Source organism: Drosophila serrata, unplaced genomic scaffold (genome assembly GCF_035046125.1).
Source record: "Drosophila serrata isolate PLE 108 unplaced genomic scaffold, ASM3504612v1 contig_240, whole genome shotgun sequence".
Classification (NCBI taxonomy): domain Eukaryota; kingdom Metazoa; phylum Arthropoda; class Insecta; order Diptera; family Drosophilidae; genus Drosophila; species Drosophila serrata.
The window spans coordinates 11,173,367-11,194,095 of NW_028257138.1; the positions used below are offsets into that span (position 1 = coordinate 11,173,367).

A 20,729-nucleotide genomic window follows, 5' to 3' on the forward strand; every position below is an offset into this window, starting at 1 on the left:
GTCGCACCCATTGCATTCCAATTCCAACAGAGATTGAAATGTCAATCCGTTTAGGGGGAGTGAGTGAAGAGTGAGAGAACCCCCCATGTCCATGTTCGTGTTGCTGTTCCTGTTCCTGTCTCTTCGCATGAGTGCAACATGTTTGTCAGCTAGTTTTCGATGCGATTTTTTACACCCTTCGCTGGTTTTCCATTCAAGGGTATATGGAGGACCCTTTAAGGGGATAAATGAGGGTCATAATAAAGTGAAATTTATAAATGCTTGAGCTTTAATAGTGTCTCTGAAAAGATACTTTCTTTTGGATTGAAATGACACTGCAAATGTCTTTCAAAATCAACTGTTCCCTTATATTTTCACCTAACACTCTTGGCAAGCTTAGTTCTCTTTCCTAATAAATAGCTCTAAAAGGTATTTATTAGTCGTAGTCCTAGATTGAGCTACTTTTTTGCAGTCTGCCACTGAGCCGCTGAATGTTGCCAAAATGTCGCCCCAATGTCGCCCACATGTCTGAGCTGCATGTCTCGCCCGAATGCCTGAATGCCCAAATTCCGCTGACAGATGTTCCACCTTTGGACAGGAACTGCGGTGGCAAACTGTTTGGGTACTTGGTCCTGGTACCTGGTTCCCAGTTCCTGGAGGGCCCAACCTAATAGTTTTTTATGTGCGGTTTTCGCTTCAAGTTCTGCCTTTGACCTGCCATAAACGAACAATTTGTGTAATGCATTTGGTGAATGATGCGATGGGCGAGGAGGGGCCTAGGGATTGGATCCGGTTAGTCGGATGGGAGGGGACAGGTTCTTTTTTTTTTGTGTGTGTGGGACCCATGTCCATGATGTCGATGTCCGGGAAGGAAGTCGTTCGGTATGCAGTTTCATTTTTTATGCTCACAGTTTTCCGAGAGATGTGCAAAAAGTTTGCACATAAAATGTTTACATATCGCCATTTGCCTGTTACTAAAATACCAGTAAATAGTCCGTTTCATAGATTTAAAGTATTTGGAATATTTTAGAAGATTTCCTTTAATTGAAATCTGTAAAGTATTAAAAAACGAACAACAAATCTTACATTTGTGATGCAAAACAGGTTTGTACAAATGTTTTAGAAACTTTTTATTTAAAGCTTGTTAAGTTTTATATGCAAATTGTAATATTATTATATTTTATTTGTTTTTAAAGTTTTTTATTTTGTATTTCCAATAAATCTTTTTAGCTATGAAACGCTCTGTAAACCGAAGCTTAGCCCAACTAAGCTCTGCCCTTTTGTGGTTTTGATTTTATCTTTTGCTGGTTGAAATTTGTTTTTACAAGATATTACATTATCCAGCCCATCACACATTGAAGTAGTTTTCGCATTCTGATTGAAATTATAAAACCAAATTATAGTACCAAAGTTAGGTTCAGTTTTGAAAGTATCATATGGATAAGAAGTCAATATTCGTGAATTAGTAATTAGTTTGGCTATAATTATAATATAATTAACTAAGGCACTTTAATTTAATATAAAATAAATTAATATAAAATAAGGGAATTAATGGGAAAATAAATGCATAGTTAGTAGCACAACTGACTTTAAGTCTAGGCCTAATCACTTAATTAGTATCTATTTAAATAATATAATTGTCATGGTAAAGACTTATCCCAGTGGAGGACACGTGGCTATCCGTTGTCATCATTGCTCAATTGCTTTCGGTGTAGATTTACATATCCGGTGACTTTAAGTTAAACTTGATCATCCAAGATGTGCCGTGGGCCACGTCATACTTTTCGGGCCGCATGGTAATCACTATCATTATCACTATCACTCTAGATGTTAACACTGGAGACGCCACGGACGGAATGAGGTGCGCAAGGCGGCAGAGCTCCGTATTTATAGGCTCCGAGTCAAGAGAAGAGAGAACGTGAGAGCGAGAGAGTAAGAGCTACCTCTAGAGTTAGACAGAGCCAGATAGAGCGTAAGCGGTTTCTCTAGAGATGCACAGGGAGGGAGAATGAGGGAGGGACATACCGATCGATAGAGGTAATTTAATTTAAATATTTATAATGGATAAGCCCCGCTTTCAGCCAATATTAAAGTGAAATCTTTAAACATTAAGCCTGAAAGCGACCTCAAGTTGCATTTAATAAATTCAGTAAAATTACTACTGCCTCAATCTGCTCACAATTAAGGACGAATGGCATCCCTTTCCTTCCACCAATCAAGCTAAACAAACGCTCACTTAACCAACTCGAATACAAGCAAAACAAATACCATTTCGCACAAAAGTTTACCTAATTAATGGAAAGAAAGAAAAAAGAATTGGGAGAAGGATGGAGATCAACCCATCTACAGGCCCGCAGCAAGATGTGTTCTTACTCTTATTCCTACTTGTATATATTTTTTTTGTGATGCAAATGTCAACAATTAATTTGGAGGCAAAATATGCGCAGTCTCACAGAACAAATAAACAAGCGCGAATAAGAAAAAAGTTGAGAGGAAAATTGCAAAAGGCAAAGTAAACAAGGGGCGGCAAGGTGGAACTCAGTACTGGCAATTAAAGTTGAGACTGCCGAGGCGGAGATCCAGGACCAGATGAGCAGCTGGCAACCGGCAACCGGCGAAATCTTGAGGCAGGAGCAGGTGGCATAATGAAGTCGATTGGAAGTTGAGTTCACTTGAGCTGGAATAATTTGTTTTAATGTTTATGTTCGGCCCCGAGGGTAATGCAAAGTAGCTATGAAATTAACGAGAATATTATGATGTTTGCCACTGAATATGAAATTTGCCTAGAAAAACCAATTCAAGCACACATGGCGTATACATAATATTTTAGAATTATTTTAAAAGCCTTATTTTACGATCAAACAAAGCCATAAGAGAAGTGTCCTTGCCACCTTGGCTCATTAGCGATTCTGCTCAGGTTCAGGAGAAAGAAAACAAAGCTAAGCATGAATATTTGATGGCATCTTGAGGACTTTAAACTTTACCACTTGGACCCAAATAATCGATCCGCATCATTGGCCATCATGTCCGGTCCTCGGTCCAGTGTTTGGATAAAAGGGAACCGAACAAGGGCTCAACAAGCCACTTTAATAACAGCCAAGAGCTTTTGCCTTTCCTTTTTCATCTCGCTTTCATTTACATGTCCTGTGGAGCAGGACTCAGCTCTGTCAGTTGTATTTGATTGATTTGTTGGGCAATTTGCCGCCGCCTGTTGTTCTGTTTGTTGGACTTTGGCACAAAGTTGTGTATATGCCAGTGTCTCCACTTCCCAGTCCACTTAAATCGCTTTTCTGCCACATTCATGCATGATTTATGTTTGAACATATCATAAAGCTGGCACAGAGCTCCAGCTTCAGCTCCAGATTGAATCCTGAAACTTCTCGCCACTTAGATCCCCTTTTGAACTGGGTCGCTGGCCAGAAAGTCTTTTGCCTGGATCTAGGGTTAAATCAATCAAAGACTTAATGGCTTATTGTGAATATATGTATTCTCACATCGACATTGAACTTGCCTGAGGGCCAATCAATCAAGTGTCAGTCTGTGCGATAATTAGATTAATAAATTGATCGACAATTGTTTAGCGCAACGAACAACAAGAGGTTTTCTAAAAATACATATAAGGAACTAATAGGAAAATCTTCCTAGATACAGGAACGACATGGGTTTGGTACCAACTAAAATGAGTTTTCAAAAGTTTGGCTTTTCCAAGACCTTCCATGAAAATGTTAGATTAAGTTTAAGCCATTATTTTAGCATTAAGGTATTAGATTGATTTAAAAAATAGGAATATTTTAAAATTAGTTATGATCGACTTCCTATTCAATTCTACAAATCAATTGAATACTGTAAGGGTATCTCAACTTTAAATTCCCCATGTTATTTTTACTTTTACCCGCCATATATTCTCTATAACCCTTAATAAATTTAAGGTCAAAGAGTCCATTAGTGGTCTAAAAGTATGATGCTTCCCATTTCCCTTAATTCTTTTTGAAGAAGAAAAGGTAAGCACCAGCTCTCTCGCCATGGGTCGTATACGTAATAAGAGTATTAATTAATTCTGGCAGCAGACTCAACCTCTGCAGTTTATGGCAGACAATCGAGTGAAGAAAGCCAGGCTAATTGATGCCAGGCGACATTCTCCCCATTTTGACCCCAATGAACTGTTACCCCGGGGGTTAACATTGTTTTTCCATCGTCACTGCCAAGTACAATGTACGTGTGGACAAACAAAGGCCAGGAAAACTGAGCACTGATTGATTGAATTTCTGTTTCTGTGGCAAAAAGGCTTCCAGTTAATGGATCAATGCCGTTTTGTTTACTTTGCCGACATGCTCGTGTACACTAAAACCCACACAGATTCCCACTCTTCTCATCTCGACTTCCATTGTAATGAAGTCAAGGCGATTGGCAGTAAACAAATTGGTTTCCTCAATGGTAAATCTAATGAGTGAGATAATTAAATTGATCGAATAAATTGTTGCTTTAAATTTGTTAAAGTGTAGTACGGAATACGGAATGTAAGCACTTGTTTAGAGGAGAGCTTGTCTCTAAAATGCAGCAGTTTGGCTCTAAAGTATTAGGAGACTATGGACAGCTATGGAAATCCATATCTAATATTGATCTTTAAATTCAGTTCGTAACAATCTAGAAATGTAAACCCAGTGTTAATTATATTTCTATACAAAGAATCTAAATATTGCTTTACAATTACCATATTTATATAAGAAATTTAAACTGCTTAACCTACATAATGAAGCAAACATCAGTGGGGAAGCAGTTTTCACTCGCTCTATGGTGCTCAAATTGCTAATGAATTTAATTCACAAACACACACACACACACAATTGAGGGACAGGACGGAAACGGAAATGGGAAGGAAGACATAGAGGCGGAGCAGGAAACAGTGCTGTCGCCATGCTAACATGTGATGTCGGCGACAAGTGAACTCTGCCTGTTGTCGGAAAATCTAATAACGGACAGCGCGCAAACACAATAACAGTTTGTGGTAGTTGCTGTGTATTGCTGCCGGTTTTAATTTGTGCCGGGACCTGCATATTAAGTGAGGTCAGGCACCGCCCTCGAACTGATTGGATTCAATTGCGAGGGCGGAGCGGAACGTTTACGGAATGGATCAGATCGCTTCGGGGGCGTAACGTGGCGTTTTCAATTGATCCGTCGCGGCTAAGCTTTGTTCGGAGATTAAGTATACGCAACGTGTGATCCTGTATGAAAAGTAAACCAAAATGTAAACGAAGAAAATCCAGGCATTAGGCAGGTCTGAAGCCTACGCGGCCCCAGTAGCAATTCCCAACTATGGTGTATATATTATATCGTTTTCGCATAAACTCCATTTTCATCAGCATAAATCAAAACTGAACTGCAGTTCATTTGCATGGAGCAGAGCGACAAAAATTGTTTGAAAATCTATTTCAACTTTGCAGACAAATCATATTTTCGTAGCGGCCAGAGCGACGGGGGCTTTCAAACTTTCCGCCAGCAGAAAAACTTTTATTTTCCACCGCCATCATCGGTGGGCAATGAATATGTTTGTTTCTAAATTTTGAACCTTAGCCCAGGCATTGCTCTCTGCACTCCTCTTCATCGTCGAATATATTTTTCGTGGCCTCGCAACCGCCATACAGGAAGGACTCGCACAGTTTCTTTTCCTTGATGAAGCGCCACGAAGGAAAGGCAGCCTTACAGGGTCCCGTTTGGCTAGGCTCGTCATAACAATTCTCTAGGGGATTAACTTCAGACATTAACTCCTCCTTGCTAACCAACTTACGCGAACCGCTAGCCCAGAGTCCGGCCACCAAGAAAAGCAAAATAATGCATATATTATACTGGAATTTCATTTCCAAATATTTGTACTACTATTTTCTGTGGTGACAATGTTTACAATGATTGGGGGTGGCAGGGATCTCACCCAGGCTCAGACACAGAGATTCAAAGTCCTGTGAGGTAATTCATACTTCCAGATTTGGTACTCTACTCTAAATTCATATTTATTGTAATATTAGTGTCTATTAGGTGGGAAAAATGAACGTACACAGGCTGAGTAGCATTCTGCTCTAGTATTGAATATGTTTTCTCTGGCCCCGCAGCCGCCATAAATAAAAAAAAAACAAAAATTATGATATGGACTGTAAGTCCATCTTTCCAGGCGACCACCACATAAGCCTCGATTGGAGGTAGGAAGAGTGCATCGTTCTATAAGATACATGTTCTAAAAGTGTTTCTTATTGTAACGAAATATAATGTTTATACCTGAGCTATATGAAACTCTTGAATATACAAAGTCTAGAAATGCAATTAGAGCTAGGAAAATATAAAAGAACTTGAATTGAGCGAGGTTCTTCATCATTAAAATGCAGCCAAAGACTGGAATAATATGTGAATTGTTAAAGCTAATTGAATAATTATATTAATGAAGTGAGACGGATTTGCTTAATTATATTAATATTATTAATATATTAACTATGTATATAGGAACATTTCTAAGGCAGAACCGCTACGAGTTATATTATATATTTAAATTTAAATTAAAATATAAATCAATAGTTATTCAAAGGAAAGTCAACTCGCAGTTGACCACAAAACACTCGGTTCACACTACCCCATGTGTCTAGGTGTCCGTTATGGCAGCTGGAAAATGCCACATTCACACATTGACCCCGCTCGGCTCGGCGGGGGGCTTTATTGATTCGCTATTATGCTTTCACATTCTGGCTGGCTTAAACTGATTTTTAATGCCGCCAAAATCCATTTTGCCGGAATGGGGGGAGGAGCCAACTCTGCATATTTCCAAATTGTATGTCCCTGTTCATTAGATGGGACTCCATTTTCACTGGTCACTGCGGTCAGCTGCGGGGGTGTGTTCGGTTCAGGACATTCACAGTTCATGAGCCGCAGACCATTTCGGTCACACTGTGAGTGGCTCTTTTCGCCCTTTATGTCAGCTTTAACCGGCCCATCAGCCGCTTAAATGGCCTATTTCGAGAGATATCTGTTTTGGCAGTGCAAAATTTGCACGCAATTTGTAGGTATGCGATTGTTAGAGTGGTTTTGAGTTAAAATTTAAGCTTAGAAAAAATATTTAAAAAATTGGAGGAGTCATTAAAGGAAAGGTGTTAATTTAAAACCTAAGAAAATCAAATAAGATGTACTTTAAATCATTTAAAACTAGAAAATGTACATGAACGGTTTACTAAAATTTAATTAAAACGTAAATTAACGCAAAACAAAACCTCTTTATATATTTTACAACCTATAAACTTGTATAAAAAATATTAGAAAAATCAATATACACCTATTTTCAATCTCTTTCCTATCCCACATTTTATTCGGACATTATTATTCATTAATTTCACAGGTTGACAGCCACTGAATCACAACATTCGTAATATTGCCAGGCAACCTGGCAGGCAGGCACTCACTCAGTAAAAAGGGGATTCACCGAGCCTGCTGGCATTGGGATTTCAATTTGAACACGTACTCAAACCCCAAGGAATGGGCGTGGGAGACAGTACCGGGAGAGAGAGAGCGAGTTATTTATACTGGGGATATAGTCGAGTTGCCTGTTCTTCCAATAAGCCATTGATACGATAATGTATCTGCTCTGTTTTTTTATGTGTGCATGTGCAAAAGTGTGTTTGTGCCAGCTTAAGTTGGCTTTTTGAGGGATTTGTCAGCGCGAGCGCCTCGACATGTTTATTTCCCGGCGGGAGTTTTGGGATTGCATTTATGAGAGCATTACGTATACGCACAGTTGGCTGCTCGTTTTTACGAGTGGAGGGAGCAAAGTCAAAAATATTTATTTATTCATTTGGTGGGAAAATCAATGGGAGAGAACATGCACTCGCACAATTAGTTGTGTAACGAAAAAAAAAGGGTTCTCCTCGGGGATTACTAAATTTGGCAATTCCAAGAATAAATGTTCAACATTATCCAACTGAGGTCCACCATTAGCCAATGAGCCTAGCACTTAATCGTGGCAGGCTTCGGTTGACCAGGCCCTTTGTAATAGGAATTAACTGCTTTTTCCTCGACAAGGTTGGGTACATTTGAAGGTCCTTTTAACTTCCTAACCAAAGACAAGAGGCACAGAGATGAGTGGAAGTCCTTTGAGAGTGTTGTATAATCTTTTATGGGGTTTGTTGTAGAAGGTCTATCCAGAAATAGTGATGAATTATGTTTAAATATAAAATAATGAATTTAAATGTCATCTATTGATTGTATAGCATTATTTCCTTAATCTTTGCCATACGAAATTTCATACTTCCACCCAAAATCCTTTCACAATATGCCTTTATCTCAAGAAAACCATTATTGACCGGTCCTTTTGTGATGTAAATATTTTGTTCAAGGATATCTCAAGACCCCTATCAATTGTTAGCCCCCCCACACAGTTCATTAACTAAACAAAGAACACCACATATATGTATGCACGCACACACGAATTGAAATCTATTGACAATGTAATTAATGGCAACCCAAAACATTTCGGGCCAAAGTGTAAACAGCAGCTCAACAGGAGCAGCAGCAGCATCCGCATCAGGGACATCCTGTACAAAATCCTGAGTCCTTGTTGTCTCTGAGCAAATACACAATCGTGACACGCCCACTGCGGCTCCCGCCCCAGTTTTATCGACGCCATTTCGTTACCGCTCACAAAGCGCAGTGTTTATTAGAAACCCGAAAACGAAACGCAAACACGGACCAAGCAAATATTTATATTTGACATTTTAGACAAATGCATGACACAGCTGTGGAAAGTGGCTTTTTCCCCTCCCACCGACGGGAGGAGGTGGTGTCACCAGTTGGATCAATCAAATCGCGCAATGAGCCATATGGAACTCCGGTGCCTCCCATCTGTGTGCGGCATTGGATTTCAGCGCAACTGTCAGCGAAAAATCCACATGGAAATGTGGCATCTACCGGCACAATGAGGGTAACCCAAGCCGCATGCAAATGTGATTAATTACAGGTGCGCAGGCAAGGATATTTGATGTGAAATTTGCATTTTTATTAGCTGTAAATCGATAGCCCAATGGATAGCTTCAACCGCAATGTCAACAAAAGGGGGGAACCGCAACAAATCGTCATCAACTTTTCAGTGAGAAAGAAAACTGAGGAAAACTCTTCAAGTTCCCCCAGTAAAGGACTTTTTGCCAGGCAAAATCAAAATCAAAAGACAAAAAGTTTTACAGAAACCGCGCTCTTTCTTGAAACTTGTTCAACTTTTTGCCGCAGGAAGAAAGCAGCAACAGCAGCAGCAGCAGCAGCAGCAACCACAACAAGGAGCAACATTAACGGCAGCAAGTGAAATGACAACAGCAATCGGCGCTCATAAAGTTCAGAAAGTTATGTTGTTATATTATACTGATATCGGTTGTTGGTTAAGGCCACCTCCTTCTCCTCCTCCCCATCATTACGCACCGCTTCCACTTTCACTTGGCCATCCTCATTCATAGGGAAAAGTTTTATGTTTCGCTTCGAGAATTGATGTTGAAGGCTGAGGAGGACATTGACTGTGGTTTTTAAAGTCAAAGCCAAGCGAAAGATAAAATTTATTCCAAGTTGATAAGAATCGAAGGAAGCAGGAAGGCAGCATCAGGTTGAACTTGGCAAAGGTAAGTGAGTTTCACAGGTGTTTAAATTGTAAAGTATATTTATAATATCATTACCGCTTCTTGCAAATTATTGAGGCTGAAAGCAGGCTTGGAGCTTCCAGGAAATATATACAATTTTAACATTAGCTGGAGGGCTTATTTAGGTAACAACAAAACAATATAGAACAAGAAAAAGGAACAAGTCAATTCAGCTTAGCTAATTCCTTGTCAAAGTTTATAAAACATATATTTAAAGCCTTTAAAAAATCTGTATCTATTTCAAAATCAACTCAAATATAACCAGATCAAACACAATAACCTCAAATAAATAACATTTAGTGTTTGCTGAATATAAGTGTCGAATATCCTGCCGCGTCCTTGAACATTTTCCAAGTGCTAATGAATGTACGAAAGCCCAGGCAGCTCCCATTCAGTTTCCATTAACCGCAGCCACCGCCACCATCATAAATATTTCACATATCGCCGTTGTGGGCCACCAATTAAATTGCCGCACTGCAAATATCGGGGCCAGTGGAGCAAAAAATGAAAATGAGAGCTGAAAACGATAACGAAAAATCGTACCCAACTCAGAGACCCGTGGCAAAAATCATTTTCAATTTCATTTATGAAAGCAAATAAATTTTTCAATTGGTTTTATTCTACCATTTTCGCCCTTAACCTCCTCCTCGCCTCTCCTCTCTCGCCTCCCACACAGCTTTCACTTTCGTTGCGAAACAAATAGAAATTCCGAAGGGCCGACAAGCAGACAAAATCAACTTCTGGCAAAGCTCCTTTCGCCGTGGGAATCCTTTTTCCACTTGCCGTGTGTTTTGCCAATAAAAGCCTGCTCAATGCCCGGCCCACGTAGAGGCCGTAAAATGGGGCGTGGCCAAAGGTGTTTTGGTTGCCACCTTCGTCCTTCCAGGGACAATTTAATAAGCAGCCTAAGCGAGGACTCAGCACCGAAACTCGGCCGAGAACTTTGACTTGGCAAAGAGCCCCTGCACTTGTGGTCTGTGCATATTTCATACCCCAACGGCCACTTACACGCGAAAAGTTTCGTCCTAAGTCCCAGGTCGATGGGACAACACAAGGCTTTAAAGACACGCACTGTTGCTGCCTGGCCTAGAAGAAAGTTGGCTCAATTGTTGCGGTCAACAGACAGAGGGGTAAAGCAACAAGCTAAAAGCTTTAGATACTGAGTAGTCTAAAGGACGTTGGCCTAGTTATACTTGATATTTACTAATAACATAACTTTACTCATCTGGTAATTATCCTTGAAAACCTTGAACTTTTCTAAAAATGTGTTATAGATATTACTATTAATTTTAAAGTAGCCCCAAGGATATACCTCCTTCGTGGGTATTCCAAAGTCGAATATCTTTTCACTAAAATCCAGTGACTTGCTTAGCCGTGTGTGCTGAATTCGAAATTAGTTTCGCTCGAATGCGAAATTATGGCTCTTTGCCATTCAGTTTTCCAGCACTAAGCTTTATCGACAAACGAATTTTTCCTTCCTTTCCGCGAACAGCTTGGCTCAATCTTTGGCCCTTTGATGTAAGAAGGAGTGGAGGGCAGCTTCCAATAAAAAATATAAAAAAAATATTTCATTTTGCATTAACTTGACAGCGAGAAGGAAACAAAGAGGCAAAGAAGAAAAAGTAGAATATCGAAGCCGGACTTGGGGCGCTTTCAGGTTAAATAAAGCAAGAACAAATTGGTTGTCCATTTGCGTCTCCTTTGTTCATAATTAGATTTCCGTTTCTCTAACTCTAAACAATTTTCCGTTTTCGCAACTTTTCCATTGCACCCCAAGGCAATTCTCATTTAATTGGTTGCCAAATACTCGTATTCTTTCTCGTCCAGCCTCGTCCTCTGGTAACTTGGCCAATGGAATTTTCAGTATTAATTTATTACGAATTTAAATGTGGCCTGCAGGCGTCTATGAACCGGACTTTTGACTTTCGACATTTGTAAAATAGCAAAGGGAAAAATTTTCTTTAAAGTCTTTATAATGTTTTCTATTGAAAATAATATATATTTGTGGGTCCTATTTCTCCTGACTGTGCTGCCTAATGTAATCATTAAATCCCTATGAAATTCATGAGATGGTCTCAACTTTTAAATTAATGCCTAAGATTAATTTTTTTCTAGGGACCGGAAACTTTTTCCGCAAGGAAGTGAAGAGAAAGGACCGCCAAACATTTTCTAATTGCTCTCCAAGGAGTTCTCCCCAAAGGAATCTACATAAAAAATGATTTGCAACAAATTAAAAACTGTCGAAGTGCGAGGCGTCCGTCGACACATCGAAAGTCGAAAGGAAACAAACAAAACGAAAGAAAGCAAGAAAATCCTGAACCATTTAATTAGGCACATTGCTCAAAGTATTGAGAGCAACAACGTGATGGCAAATAGAAATACAGAAGCTGAATAAGACCGGCTATCCTGGTGCCAGAACTTTACAATCTTCGCAGGACTCGCCTAATTGTTCCAGTGAGTAGCTCTACACTGACAACAACAGCCGCACCACCCGCCATACTCATCCTCCTGTTGCTGTCAATAATTAGAGCTGGGAATTTCCTCTGTTTCCTTGGGTTTTCCCCAAATAGATTCCGGTCTCCAGGCTGGCACGCGGATTACTTGGAACGTGGCTGCTAAGCGCCTCTAAGGCCACTCCACATTGCCAGTCCAGGAGGCGATGGTAGCTCACTTCCGGCTTGGAGGCTAGTCCTTTTTTGTTTTTCGGCCAGGAGCCAGGAGCAGTTTAGCAGTCGCCGGCCATTTCTTTCCATTATTTGCCGGCATTAGTGTTGACTTATGTTGTTGGCCATTGAGTGCGGGACACGCTTCAAATGCCCGGCCATCTTTTTATTTGCACAAACCCTTGAGATCGCGAGTGCTGAGTAATGATTTCATTTGTTATTTCATTGAAGCCTTCACAGGTCTAACCTATTTGTATTAAATTTTAAATATATTACTGCAATCAGTCTTTTAATTAGCTAACAAAATCAAATAGGGTTTAATTTTTGGTTCGGTAAAAATCCAATTAAAATTGAATACGCAGCAGCTGTAAGTACTAATGCCCTGCTAGTGAATTTCGTATAATTACGCAACCTTTTATCATATTAATTGCATTTCCACCAATCATAAATATTAATTTCGCAGAATGTAAAATTTATCGTGGCATCTCTCTGGCATAAATTAAAACAAAACAATTGACAGCCAGGGCAAAGAGCAGAGAACTCCCATAATTTACGCATTCTGACATTTCGCACTAATTTTAATCAGTGGAATATTTATTATAATTAATATTCCTTGATTGAATTGAGCATTCAAGCAGCCAGCACACTTTTCTTGATTGCAAAACATCAAGAAAATAATAAATTAAATTATACTAATCTTCAATTAGAGTTTTCCATAAAATAACCATGAAGTTGTACCAAATTATCTCATAATATGCTAATGCCATTCGCTTCAACAATTAAGACCAGCAAAGGCAACAAAGACAAAAAAAAATAAATGAAAACGACAATGTGCGAATAAAGAGCATTTGTTATAAATTTACATGTAACACACACTCGCACACACCCAATAATTGCGCCAACTTGAATGGTTGTGGCAGAAAAATCTTGGAAATTGCCACACATAATTATGTAAATGACTTTAACCCCCAACTCTGTACGATTGCTGCTGCTGGGTGGAGGAGGGGTGCTGTAAAGACACATTTTAATTACCAAGAAAATGTAAATTAACCAACAAGAGACAACAAACAGAGAAACAGACAAACAGGCAGCAGGCAACAGGCCACGGCTAACAGCAAAAAGCCATAAAAACCCGAAACTCATACGCAGGATATGCGAGCGTGTGTCCTTTGTGTGTGTGAAAGTTTGTCGCTTTTTGCAAATGGCTGCGCATCTGTGATAACTTCGTCCCCAAAAAACCCACCCCCCGAATGCCTCGAAAAGGACCCAGAAAACATTTACGATAATAAAAATGAAATTTAAAGCGTATTTAGGGATGTACGGTCACGGCCCGGACTAAGCAGCTTTAATGCATCTGTTCCCCGTCAGGCGACGCCCATAATTATGATCAAAAATATATATATATGGATATTCTGGGGGGAGTACGTGTTTGTGTGTTTTGAAATAAAAAAAAATTTGACAGCTTTACGCCCTTTCACGCCCCATTTGAACTTTGACAGTTTTGACAATTTCACATGATCGAACTTTGTGTTTAAATTTTTCTAGATTTTTTTCTGCATGTCTGCTGAAGAGGTTAATTAATTGATTTTGTAGTAATTTAAACTGCCATGAGTGAGCAACATAATTGGTGTTCGAGTGCCTATTTAAGAATAAAATATAAGCTAAATTAACTGGAGGAAAAAACAAAAGCCGGATATGCAGAAACGCTTTTAAAGGCCATATTTTTATAACTTTTTAAGGTATTATCATTTTAGCAAAAAGCTTTTAACTTTGTGAAGAAGTAATTTGCGACCCTATAAATCATATATATTCTTGATCAGCGTTAACAGTTGAATCGATCTAGATATGTTTGGAGTATGTAGATTTATAAATCGAATAAAAACAAAAATAGGTCAGCTTTCCGAATTAAAATTAATGCCTTTTTAACTGAGTTATGATATTTTTAAACTTTGATTTGTATAAATAAATATTGATTCGAAGAATGCAATTATTTTAAGCTTAGTTATTATCGATTTCCTATATGATCCTTTAATTCAATTGCAAACTGTAAGGGTATATCAACTTCTTCATTCCGAAGATAGTTTCCATTCTTTTTTGTAGTTAAATTGTTTGTTGATTTACCTGTAATTAAATTTCTCTTTCTACCCACAAATATTTCCCGTCACCCACAAGTATTACACTTTATTTCGCAGATTCCTGGCAGACCCCCGAGCTTCCGCTTTCAATTCAAAATGGTTGAAAGTGCTTTGCTGCAGTGCAAAAAAAAAACCACCAACCGCTAAATTATTTAATTCAATTAAAGTGCACTGCCGCGGTGGCAGGAACAGAGAGCTTAACTGAAACAATTAAATAATTTAAACTAAAACCGTTTAAGTCATTAAATCAATTCGCAGTAACGCAGAGTGGAAAAACAACAGCAACGAGCAAGCGAAGCACTTTTATCAGCGTGAAAATTGTAAAAATATGCAAAATAGTTGGGAGCTGCAAAAAAGTGCATCATCGTGTACTTATGGGGGTAAAAGTTTTCTGGGGGGGGGAGAAACAGGGTAAAAAAGCACTAACTTGACTGGCAATTTGTTTTGCATTATATATCACAGCAGCGGGAGATACACGTCGCATGAGTAATGGCTGGGAAATTAGTAATTCGAACTGGAAATTTAATTGGTCAACTCGAAGGACTAATTGGGACGGTTCAAAAGGGTCAAAATCGAATCGAAAGCCTGCCGCCCACGTTCGGTGTCAAAGGTCGGAGTAAACCAGCTTACCAAGCCAGCAGCTGTTGGTACATCCTGTGTGTGTGTGGGATTCGACATAACAATAACCATTTTCGGCTCACACACACATACAGGGTCAGGACTTTTGCTTATGCTGCATGGCAGCGCATAGATAATGTATACGCAGTGTGGTACGAGGGCATTGGCAGCAGGGACCAACAGTCGCATTCAGCACGACGACTGGCATGTCAATCAACAACTGTGCAACTTGTTCGGTCTGTTGTTCCAGCACTGAGCTGACTATATAGGTGGGAAATGGGAAAATGGGAAAGTCCTGCTTGCTTCCAAAAAAAAAAAAAAAACACAGAACGTTATCCTTAAAGTTGTTCTCTACCCCTAAATTATTTTGCTTTTTCATTTGTACCTGTGTGTCACGCATCTCTCTGACAATTGGCAGGCGCACACACACAAAAATCAATTGATAACAGGTGGCGTTGGCACAGGAAACGACCCCTTCCTTCACTCCTCCTACCCCCGCAGACCCAGCACCAAAATCGTTATGAAAACGCATAAAAATTTAAAAAAGAAATTCTCCAGGCCCACGAACCAGGTCCTTTCCGTGTCAGGCTGCGTCTGTCTCGTATATGTTTCGCATGAAAATGCTCCGGGCGGCGTCACTTGTGTGTTGATATTAAGCTAAAAGGGCCATTAGCTATAAAAATACTTAAGATGGAAATATGCGCAATGCCGCGGGGGCATTCGAGTGGCAGAAAGAGAATAACACAGAAAGCTAAAGTCGCGCCAAGAAGAGAAGTCGCCAAACGACTCGGCAAACTGTCACCGAAGTTGTCAACGGCAGCGGGCCCTCGAAAAAAACTGAACTGAGGCAGGTGGAAACAGGTAGACACTATCGTGTACATGTATATATATATTATATATATATTTTACCCTCGTAATAAGTCCGACTCTATCTGGCAATGGCATTTTACGTCTTGCCAACGTTACGTATACGTAACATTGCACAGCTGAAAAGCTGTCAGGTATTATAAGCGACTAAGAACTAGTTATTGCAAGGACAGTCAGAATCAGATCTCAATTAAAATCATTTGATTTCCTTGTCAAAAGCATTCATATAACTTCAAAGTAATCAAAGACTGGTATTGTCTGTGGTCAGGTCCAATATGTATTTGCCTCTTCATGGCCAAGTAAACTCTTATGCATGAACTGGCAAGGGATGAACTTAAATACTAAATACATTTATGCAAATTTGGCCATTGTTCAAATCGTTAAATTGCCTTCAATTGCTCGCATTTAACGACATTCAATTTTGGCTCAAGTTTCCCGGAATTGCCTTGGCAGCTCCCGCGGGTTTCGCGGCTGCGTTTTTCAATTAAACTTTTCGCATAGCATTTAATAACTCCGCATAGTTTTTAAAGCCGGTCCATCATGTCCCACATCAGGCCCACATGTTTGCGTTTTCCCAGTCCAGTTTGGTCTGCCTAGGACAAGGAAGCTTTTCCCGAGCACAGCATCCGGAGAAACAGACGATTTTTCCGAGGTGAGCATGCGCCTTGAAAAAAAACTGGAATTTCAAAGAGAAAAGCTGTGCCTATAGCCGGAGGAGTTGGACCGGCTCCAACAATTGCTACGTACTTACACTAAAAAATAAAGTAAGAAGAATATTTAAGGTACAATTTTAGGGAGAAGTTTTAAATAGAAGTTCCAAATAGATGACAACTAGATTTTATTTGAGTATTTTGACTCTTGTTTTAAAAGAAAACTGTCCCAAATGAAAGAAATCCTTAAAATATTACTGAAAATAAATAAAATAAACCGTATTTAGTTTCACTTCATAAACTCCACCCTCACAGAGCCTCTCTTCGCATTAAATATTAATTTCTTATAGCTCATTAAGTGATTTTAGCATAATTTGTCCTTCCCAATCGCTTGATTGACCATTGACCACCTCAAGCTGGCCACAGGAATGGCCATCAATTTGGTAATTCCTGCTCATTAAATGCCGGTCGAGATAAGTCCTGATGCACTCCCTTCAGGATCAGGACTACAGGACATGACTCCAGGACTCTCGTAATAGCCCGAAATACTCTGTGATGTCAGCAATTAACAGGGACTAATAAGGGTAATACCCAGTAACCTGTGGCACAAATGATTCACTAATTACCATTACCAGGAAAACAGCACCGGACTCTGGATGCAGTCAGTGTCTTTCAGTTCGTCGTGTTTCAACCCTGGTTTGTTCAGTTGAGTCATTAAAAGAGTAAACAAACTTAATACCAGGTAGTTGGCAATAAGCTCGAAAACAGGAATAAGAGCAGTCACGGTGGCAAAGTCGAGCAAATAACCAACAAGCGGGGCCATAATGATAACAACCTCGAGTGGTCCACAGCTGCAGGTGGTATAACTCGAACACACAATCGCACTATGCACTTGAAAAAATATTAGCTCAATACAAAGTAAAGACAAAATTAGTGATATAAAGTGCAAATAATAGAAACTTTATTTTTTCAAGCCATTTCAGATAATTTTACAGAATAAGAGAGCAAGAAAGGAAACCATTTTCGGGTTGCCGAAAATATATAACCTTGAACTTTGCAATTGAATTAAAGGATCGAATACCAAATCGATCATAGCTAAGCTTAAAATATTCGCATTTTTTAAATAAATATTTATTGATATTTTTATATGACTATTTTTTCTACAAATCTAATTTTAGAAATATCATAACTCAGCCAAAAAAGCATTCATTTTAGTTCGGAAAGCTGTCCTATGATAGTTTTAATTACGTTAATAAATCTGCATACTCAATTTAATATTTCAAGAAATTGAAATTTTTACAAATTTTTTACATCAGTTTTTTTATCATTTTTGAAAAAAAAAAATTGAAAATTTTTGAAAATGTTTATTTTTAACGGAACATGGCTAGATTGATTCAGCTGTTGACGCTAATCAAGAATTTATATGATTTATAGGGTCGGAAATGATTACTTCACAGGTTACAAGCTTCTGACTAAAATTATGATACCCTTGCAAGGATAAAAAATATGTTTTTGCGACTCTAAAATGTCCTAATTTTAAAATATTCAATAATAGATGAAGAATTAAGTTATTTTATTTCTGAAATCAATTTGAAACATTATAGTTGTTTGTCTTCATAAAGCTTAATAAGATTTTGCCTCTGAAAACCCACAGTTTTCACAGATTATCCAAATAAACCTTAAATTTTCTAAATATCTTAAAAAATTCAAAAGATACCAATTCTTAAAAGGAGTTTTAAGTGAAGCTATTTCTTTCAGTGTGAATGTTTGTTCACTGTATAAGTAGTAGTTGGACATGACTTGGTGGAACTTATAAAACCATTAAAAATGACAGAAATTGCATTCGAGCTAGCATTTTATGGGAGGGGCCAAAGCAGATTTACACGCACGGTGCTGTAAGGGGGTTATCCGACGGCATGTCCTGCTCAACAATGTCCTGTTTCTCCCCCCACCCCCACCGTCCTGGCCTCAAGGTGCTCTCAGGCATGTGACTAGCTGCGTGCCGAAGTGTGCTCGTGTGCTCGTCTGCTGGCAGATCCTTGTTATCCTGGGCATTAAATTGTTTGTACATGCAACAGACAACGCAACAGGACACAAAGGAACAGGAGGCGGGCTATAAGTCAGCCTATTTGCCTGATAACAATAACAAAAGCTCTAACAAGCCAAGCGAAAGGTGAAGCTGGGAACCGGGGGTGGATGCTTCTGATGCCCCAGGACTTTGGAGTAGAGTCCGCAGGCAAAGCCTTAAATTACCCTTTGTACATATATGATTATGGAGTTGTCAACTCTGTAAAACATACTTAAATATACATATTCCATTAGACATAAATCAGAGCGCCTTTCACACCCACCATTTGCATTTACTTTATATCCTTTTAAAGTCAAATGAAAAGAGTTTTTGTGCAATGTAAACATTGCTGAATACGTATTATATTTCAACTATTCATAATTTATGCACTATTTTAATGAAAATATAAGCTCTAACTTGAGTGACTTGACAACTAACTTAACTTTGATAGCTTCCTGAAAATACCTTCAAGAAAATCTCTTTCAATTAGCGACATTTTCCAACTAACACTTATAATCACCCCATTAGCCACGTTTCTGGCTTAGCCCAGCTCTTAAAAATGTCTGCCACAGCAATTTTGTATTGGCATGACAAATTATCTACAGTCCTTTGATGAAGCCACTCTTCACGAAGAACATTCCTCAAAAACGAGACAAGTTTAAAACGAGTTGGCTTTGGAATCCTGGCGAGTCCTGGCAGGCAGGTGACTCTCATCCTCCCGCACTCGTACATTTCGCTTCCTCGCACTTTATGGAGGTGTGCTCTTAGTTGGGTTTCGCTGGAGCGTGAAATATTTTATTGCCGATATAAATCTTGTTTATGCTCGAGAGGAACAAGAGTGAAACTTGGCCAGCGGCAAGGATGCCAGACACTCAGTTTCCCAATTCTTTCTTCCCTTTGCAATTCACCCTCCAGAGTTGATGTTTTTATCGGCAAAAAATAAAAAAAAAATAAAGAACCAAAACCAAAGCCAAAACCAAAAAATTCGATTTAACTTAATCGAATCTGAGGCCCCATAGAGTGTGATTCAATTCTTGGCTGGCCTAGACGCTTTCCCACAATATGTCGCCATTGTCAGACAAGTAGGTCGGCAAACCAGAGTCGTACACTGTGAGCAAATAATGGTAATTAACACTAAATTAAAATAAAAATTAAATAATGTTTAATGTTAAATACTATACAAAATGTATTACTAAATTATACACTTAAAGAGCCAACTTAAAGTCTATGAAATAAGTTATCAATTAATTTATTACTCACAAAATGTAAGAGACTTCAAACCAATTACTTGAAAAGCCAACGTAATTAATTGTTTTCCCACAAACATTTAAATTAATATTATTTTTCAGTGTATAAAAGCCAAGACAGAGGAGGGGCTGAGGGAATAAATGGAGGTAAAACTCAACTGGTAGGGAGCAACGAAAGCGATAACAATGCAAAATTGAAAAGTAAATGTGAAAATCGTGTTTTAAATGCTTTCAACGTCAGGCGGCCGATGCGATGGCAAAACACTTTCGACACTTTGGCATTTATCAAGTTTGTCTCCGGCTGACAAAACAATTTGAAAATTTGTTGTTGCCTTTTCGCCAGGACCGAACTAATTGAAATGTTTGCCTAGGTCACAGGACACAGCTAAGGCACATACATGAGAGCCGGATACCTAGAGTGTCCTTACAAAAGAAACTTTTTATTTGCCGTTAAGGAAGGCTGAGTGTGTGCTCATGGCTTATTGTGTGACTTATACTTCAAGTGTTAGGGACACTTTCAGATTGAATGTGTGAAAAGTTGAAACTTTAAGGTGCTTGTGAGATTTGAGATGCATAAGACATTTGTGAAGGATTTAAAAATTAATTTCGAATAAGAATATCTAAATGAACCCTCTTTGATTAATCCTCTGAACTTGCAAGATGTATATGAACCTCCTCCCATTATCTTTTCTATGAATTAATTTACCTAATGCCTTAAATTAACCCGGCGACTAGCCGTCTCTAGTTGCACTCATTAGTAGTCGCTCGACCGCAGGCCAAATGGAAATTCACCACCCCTTCTTCTCTCTGACAGTTTTTCCAGCTTTTCCGCGTTGTCATTTGCTGCTCATG

At 38.9% G+C, this 20,729-nt stretch overlaps 2 protein-coding genes across 2 annotated transcripts in view; one reads left to right on the top strand and one right to left on the bottom strand.

Annotated features, from left to right (window-relative positions):
* Mco1 (Multicopper oxidase 1) overlaps positions 1-20,729 on the top strand; it is a 265,366-nt gene that overhangs the window by 174,487 nt on the left and 70,150 nt on the right. The gene's annotated exons all lie outside the window — the stretch shown is intronic.
* Positions 5,363-5,928, bottom strand: LOC110183796 (kunitz-like toxin PcKuz1). The gene is made up of 2 exons (XM_020952151.2): positions 5,765-5,928; positions 5,363-5,716 (listed from the first exon to the last, which is right to left on the bottom strand). The coding sequence occupies exons 1-2, from the start codon at positions 5,832-5,834 to the stop codon at positions 5,547-5,549; spliced, it is 240 nt and encodes a 79-aa protein (XP_020807810.1). The 5' UTR covers positions 5,835-5,928; the 3' UTR covers positions 5,363-5,546.